At 44.2% G+C, this 7,286-nt stretch overlaps 1 protein-coding gene across 1 annotated transcript in view; it reads right to left on the reverse strand.

Annotated features, from left to right (window-relative positions):
- Positions 1 to 7,076, reverse strand: part of PDE6D (phosphodiesterase 6D) — a 43,963-nt gene extending 36,887 nt beyond the window's left edge. Inside the window, exon 1 of the mRNA XM_084779225.1 lies at positions 6,822 to 7,076. Within this exon, the coding sequence (XP_084635351.1) occupies positions 6,822 to 6,871 (50 nt within the window). The 5' untranslated portion in view covers positions 6,872 to 7,076. The remainder of the gene's footprint in view (positions 1 to 6,821) is intronic.
- Between the last annotated feature and the right edge of the window lie 210 nt (positions 7,077 to 7,286).

A 7,286-nucleotide genomic window follows, 5' to 3' on the forward strand; every position in this document is an offset into this window, starting at 1 on the left:
CATGCATTTATTTGTGCTGTGGCCTAAGAGGATCATGTGAGGCATTCTTTCTTCTCTCCCATTAATAGGATGCTCTGATTTGCTCATTTGAAGACTACTTCCTTGTGGGATACATTTTGTGAGTAACTTTGCATAAAACCTAATGGCCCATAATCTTGTGCTTTTTAGCACTGAGTAACAACTTCCCATAATATGATCATGATTAAAGTTGCTAACTGTATTCTTGTGAATAGCCATTTCTTGACTACAAGCTGTGTTGAAAATAGAAAAAAAAAAAGTGAAACAAAGGATATACAAATTTGGGGCTGGAGACATGACTCAGTGGTTAAGAGTGCTTACTACTCTTCTTAAGGACCAGGGTTCAATTCTCAGCACCCATATGGTAGCTCACAGCTGCATGTATCTACAATTTCAGGTGATCTGACACCCTTTTCTGACCCCCACAGTCTCCTACATGTAGGAGTACTTACACATACACCCAGTCATGTACACGTGTGCACAAACAAAATATTTTAAAAAGAATATTTGCTATTTAAATACTTTCTGGGAAAAAATATATTTTTTAACCTTCCAGATGACTAATTGTTAAAAATTTTTTTCTTATCCCAGGCTGAACTCTCTCCCCTAAATTTAAGAGCTGAGGAAAAACTAAAAGCAATGCAGAGGATGTAACTATAATAGAAAAGAATAATCCTCGAATGAAATATGAATAAGGGCTAGAGAGATGGTTCAGCAGTTAAGGACACTGCTGCTCTTCCAGAGGAGGCAGGCTTGGTTCCTAGCACCAACATCAAGTGGCTTAGGGAATAGACATCCTCTTCTGGCCTCTGAGGGTCCCAGTATGCACACAGTACAAATATATACAATGTAGGCACTCACACATATACATAAAATATAAATAATTGTAAAGAAGAAAAACATTCTTAGGTATGGGGAGATAGCTCAATTGGTAAAGTGCTTGCCAGGCAAGCATGTAAGGAACCAAGTTCGATCCTGGAATGATACAAAAGAGCGAGGCATAGTGGCACAGGCTTGTGGCACAGGCTTGCAGTCCCAGTACTAGGAAGAAAGCAACAGGTAGCTCCAGGTCACCTAACCTAGGCCAACCATTGAGTTCCAGACCTTGTCTCAAAATAAGGTGGACTACTTCTTAGACTCACCTCTGGCCTCTACCTGTATTCACACACATTGAACCTACATACTTGAATACTCATGCACAATCCTAAGTAATACAATCGATAAAATTATATTCCACTCAGCATGCCTAACTCTGTCTTGGCAGCACCAAGCCATCTCATTGCCCCTGTATTAATTTATTAAGGTACACATTTATACCAATGGGAAAAATCAAATAGGTAAAATAATATAGCCAGCTATATGAGAAACCTGTACGAGAGTACTGTGGTGAAGAAGGCTTAGCTGCAGCCATCTGGAACACTTAAGAGGGAGAGATGTCTTATGTTTGGGAACTTGAGACTAGCCTAGACAACAAAGAGACCCTGTCTCAAACAAAAAGCACTGTGACAAATGTGAACCACTGAAAGCAGTCAATAGAACTTATCTTTGGAAATTATGAATGGAATGGAATAGAAATGATGAATTTAAGTAAAGACATTTCAAAACAATTCTCTAAGTTTTATAACAGCAAGTAACAATAAACATTAGCCACATTAGCAAGCTGTACTAAATACACTAAAATACTGCATTAAAATTTAACAGCAAAAGAAAATACCACTAAAAGTATTTCCTTTCAGTACTAAAGATTGAACCTCGGTGACTGGTTTTACTTCAATGAAACAATACCCTATAAGTAAAACATGTCTTACAGAAATTTGTTACATGACAAAGACACTGTTCCAAGTCAATGGAGGAAGAGTAGTCTAAGTAAATATTACTGGGATAGCTGATTTCCAGACAGCTTATTCCTACCACACACTGTAAGGATAAACACATGTCAGGGGATTAAAGGGTTAAATACTGAAACTAAGAGAACAGGCTATTTGATTAATCTCAGGATAAGACAGATAGCCAGCACCTTAACAACAACAACAACAACAACAACACCTACAACAATAACACCCTCTGCTTCTGTACAGCCTCAAAAATTGGGTAAAGACTCAAAATTGCTCCTCACCACAGAAATCTTTACTAAAAGGTAAAGTATTTATATGAGCTGAGCCAGAGCATATGAGGGAGATCTTAAATATGACAAAAATGCAAAAGCCAAATGGAAGCTATAGATACATTAAAAAAAAAAAAACGTAAAAAGAATTCTGTTCAATCAAGGTGGGGGTGGGGGGAGAGGGGCAGGCGTGGTGGCACAGGCCTGAAATCCCAGCTTCATGGGAGGCTGAAGAAGGAAGATCTTCAAGGCTTGTTGGGGCAACAGAGTGAGTTCAAGGCTGGTCTGGGCAAGGGGTTGTTGGGGAAGAGACACTGTCTTCAGTAATGTAGCATTACTGGTGCGTGAGTAACTCAAGCATGCCCACTAGGCAGCCTTGGTTAAACCCAGTGAGTTACAAAGCAAAACCAAAATTAAAACAAAGAGACATGACAGTGGAGACTTGAGGGAATGGGGAGAAAAGAGAAGGTGGCGTGAATGTATTATATACATAGTAAATAGAAAACAATAGTAAAATGGGGTAAACAGTAACAAATATGTAGTTCAGAGAAGAAAACTGAAAACCATGCAATTTGTTACTTCACTAATATAAACACTACCAAGACATAAGGCTCACTGTGTACCAGATGCTTTTCCAAAGCTTTAGCTATCAATTCATTCCATGTCATAATAGATGTGCAAGTGCTATTAGTCTTATTTTCTACCTAAGAAGACCTAGGCAGGAGCTGGAGAGATGGTTCAGTGGTTAAGAGCTCTTTCAGAGGACCCGGGTTCAACTCCCAGCACCCACATGGCAGCTCACAATTGTCTGTAACGCCAACATCTGACACACAGAGACATACATGCAGGCAAAACACCAAGGCACATAAAAATTATATAAATGAAGACTGAGGCAGAGGTTTAGAGAAACTGCCCCAGCTAAACTTCTAAGCTGTAGCTCCTCAGTTCAGTATAGTTCCCTGGCCCCCTTTTTTGAGACATTGCCTCACTATGTAGCCCTAAAACGCCTAGAATTTGCTATGTAAACCATGTAAACTAAGCTGGCCTTGAACTTAGATCTGCCTGCCTCGCTTCCTAAGCAATGGGGCTAAAGGTCTGTGCCACCTCAGCCTAGCTAGTTTAGTACTTAACCACTATGACATATTATTTCTCCAGAGAGCTAGGGATGTGGGAATACAAAAATTTTAAAGGTATCATTCTCTTTTCAAATGAAATAAGATTTTCAAAAATAAAACAAGTCAAGGTGCAAAACTGAGTGTCACTGGTGGGAGAATATAATGCTGCCCTTTAAAAAAATAGTAATATGGTATTGTGAATGGGAATGGCCTCCACAAATTCATATATTTGAACATTTGGTTCACTCCCAGTGTGTGGAACTGTTTAGGGAGGATTAGCAGGTGTGGCCTTGTTGGAGGAGGCGTGTCACTGGGAGTGGGCTTTGGGGTTTCAAAAACCCTCAACATTCCTAGTTAGCGCTCTCTGCCTAGTGTTTGTGGATCAGATGTAAGCTCCAGCACCATGCCTGGAGGCTGCTGCTAGGCCTCCCATGGTCATAGCTTCTAATCCTCTGAACCTGTGAGCCCCAAGACGCCTTCTTCTCTAAGTTCCCCTGGTCATGGTGTCATCGTAGCAACAGAAAAGTAATTAAGAAAAGTAGAGAGCACTTTTTTTTTTAAAAAGAAACAATCTAAAAGAGTTCAGAAAAAAATCCAACAAAAGGTGGCGAGTGATCAAGATGTTTCTATCATAAACTTAACTTAAAAAAAAAAAGGTAAACCATACAGTTCCTGTTTTTTTTCTTTCTTAACGACTTATGAGTTTATGTGTGCCACATGTGTGCTGGTGCCTCAGGAGGCAAGGCGTCAGATTCCTGGCATTCAGTTACAGGAGGTTGCCAACTGCCTGATGTAGGTGTTGGGAATCAAACCCAGGTCCTCTGCAGGAGCAATTAACATCCCTAAGTTCTTAACTGCTGGGCTGTATCTCCAGCTCCATTTTCCTTCTCTTTATTTTCAGATGTCAACAGAGGTTAAGCATCCCTCCCTCCCATGCTAACTTTATGTGGCTGCTTCCCTTGTGCCTTATAATTTAATCAGCTCAGGCTAAGCTTTGCCTGAAAGCCTGTTTCCTGAAGCCCTAACACCATTACTTAAGTGACCGATTCACTCCTTCCTCCCCTCTCTCCCCGTCTCTGTTTTTTTTTTTTTGAGACAGGGTTTCTCTGTGTATCCCTGGCTGACCTGGAAGTCAATTTGTAGACAAGGCTGGCCTCAGACTCACTTGAGATCCACCTGCCTCTGCCTCCTAAGTGCTGGGATTAAAGGTGTGCATCACCATGCCCAGTTTTATAATCTTTTCTATATTTTCCCTTTAGCCTTTTTCTCAACAGGTTCATGTCAAGAATAAAGGTGACAAGGTGTAAGATTTTTCTGTTGTACTCATTTATTCTAAACGTTTGTTTTTAGTAGAGCTAATTATAACTGGACAAAGCTGTTACTTCTGGAATTTATTTCCCTGCAGCCTATGGTTCACTGTCTACAGCATACACACTAACCGTATAAATTATTTAAGGGAAAAATAAAGGCCATGCTATAGCTTTTCTAACACTTCAGACATCTTTATCTGCTTAGAGTTTTCATTATAAAGACAAACAGGAAAGTACAGGGAGCTGCAAAGGAGTCGGTTACTAACACTTTAGACACTATCTAAAGACACTATCTAAAGACAGAGTTTACCATGAATGGCATTATGAAAGGAGATGCAGCCTTCTCTTTTTAAAAAGCACACCAGGGGCAACTCATCTTCCAGTCTCTGCCCACCACCACCCCCTCAGATGTGGGAGCTAATCCTTTACTTCTCAATGCACTCACCCTCAAAAACCAAACCAACAAAACCCTGGTAGATTAGTTTTCACTTTTGTTTTTTGTTTTGTCTTGTTTTTGAGACAGGGTTTCTCTGTGTAACAGCTCTGGCTGTCTTGGAACTTGCTCTGTAGAAAACAGGCTGGCCTCACAGAGTTCCACCTGTCTCTGCCTCCCAAGTGCTGGGATTAAAGGCGTGTGCCACCACGGCCAGGCTGACTTTTCACGTTTACATCCCAAACTTCCTGTGTTGTTGTTTTCTCTCTGGTGCTACGGAAATCCAAGACCTCATTTATACTTCCAGTCTATTCCTCCATCCTTTTGCACACTGTGGTGTGTGGGGTTTTTTTTTTTTTGGCTCTTTTTTTTTTTTTTTTGAATCAGGGCCTAGACTGGTCTTAAACACATGACAAGTTCCTGCTCCAGTCACCAAGTGCTGAGATTACAATCCTGATTTATGATGTCTTGCTATATGTTCTAGAATTTACTTTCACCTTGGTTCCTAACGGTGGCAAAGCAATTAAATATTGGAAGACAAAAAACGGGTCCTGTGACGATGTAAGAGGTTGCTCTGAGAACAGGTTTAGGAAAGCCTAAACCTCCGGCGGGGGTGGGGGGGTGGGGGTGGGGGTGGAGGGTGGGGGGGAGGGGGCGGCGGTGGCAGGTAGGAGCTTAGTAAGAAATGGTTACATTGTACTGAAAGAGGAACTTATGAATGTTCCATACCACACAGCAGGGATGTAAGCAGAATATAGTCAGCAGAATAGAAAATTGGACTTTATGGTGACAAATATTCCATCAAAACACACAGCTTCTAGTCAGAGGTACACACCCTGAGCCCTAGCACTTCCAGCACTTAGGAGACAGAGGCTGGCCTCGAACTCGAACTCGAACTCTCTATAAAGCTGAGGATGACCTGAATTCCTGATCCTCCTATTTCCATCTCCCAAGTACTGGGATAACAGGCATTCAACACCAAGTCCATCAAAGCAGTGACTTCTTATATCGTACAGTGTCCTCAACACAATAAAGCTACCGTGAACAGCTCCACCATAATAAAGCAGTCACCAAAGCAATGCCAAGGAACAAAGATAGTTTTGCCAGCAGTTAGTTCAAAACCAAAGTACCTCAAGGCATCTCACACACCTCATGTTCCTCATCTTGCTGGAAAGAGAACTTGAGAGGTCGTGCAGAAACTGACCATCCAATGCTCCAAAGGCCAAGAAAGTGTTACGGTGGGGTAGAGCTTGGCTTTCTCTTTCCCCACCTCTCTACTACTCCAAGCCCTAGAAGAAGCCACAAGTGAGCAAGAGAAGTTGTGGAAACGAGACGGGTGTGTGTGTCTGGTGGAGGGAGATGGGGTACCCAAGAGCATGTGCAGTCATCACACACACACAAGGTCACTTGCTTGCAGTCACTTTCCCTTGCTACCAGATGGGCTTCCCGCCAAAGATGCTCCTAGGTAGGCTAAGAGGCCAGCTCGCCGCACCCCCCTCGGCCTCTGCATGCGGACCGCAGCACCCTCCTGGTCTCCAGGCACCGACTGGCCTTTAGGACACCTGTTTCTAATGGGGACACCTCTCGCTGCCAGGTCCCGGGGGTCCTCTGCTTCATTTTCCCAAGGCACCATCAACGTCCCCTTCCTCCCTCAGGGTGCCCCTGTGCCCGCCTTCCGTTCGCAGTCCCTCCCGGGGGCCGGGCACGCCGTTCCTTTCCTGACCCCTCACGCAACCCTTCTTCCCGGGTGCCCACCTGGCGCCCCTGCCAAAGCCTGGCTCCTCGGGGCTAGGGCCTCCTCCCAAGTCCTCCCAGCCCCGCCCCTGCTCCCGGGCGGATACAGTTTGAAGCCTCTCAGGATATCCCTGGCCCGCTCGTCCTTGGCTGACATGATGCGGCGCCTGCCGCCTGCGGCCCTCCCACGCTGGCTCGGCGGGCCTCGCAGACGGTACCCAGGAACCGAGGACAGAGTCGCAGCCCGCGGACACCTCAGGTGAGCAGCGGTGGCGGCCAGACCCGAACCGGCCTCTCCCTCCCCTTAGCTCCCGCTCCTGATCCCTTCTCCTTCCCTCTAGTCGTGGAGCTCCCGCCCTGAAACCAATGGTAAGCTATCCTTGAGGATTGGCATCTTGAATAGCCAATAGCAACACTCAGCGGCTCCGCTCGGGGACGAGCGCGTCAGTGGGAAAGGCCCTCTTGGAGGAGTCCCGGAGGACAGAATTTTCATTCCTGTTGTTGCCAAGAGTTCGTCCCAGCGGATCTATGGTTTGAAATCTTCAGAGGTTTCAGGAGCCTGTTCTTGTCGC

This window comes from Acomys minous (assembly GCF_964271855.1).
Source record: "Acomys minous genome assembly, chromosome: 4".
NCBI classification, from domain to species: domain Eukaryota; kingdom Metazoa; phylum Chordata; class Mammalia; order Rodentia; family Muridae; genus Acomys; species Acomys minous.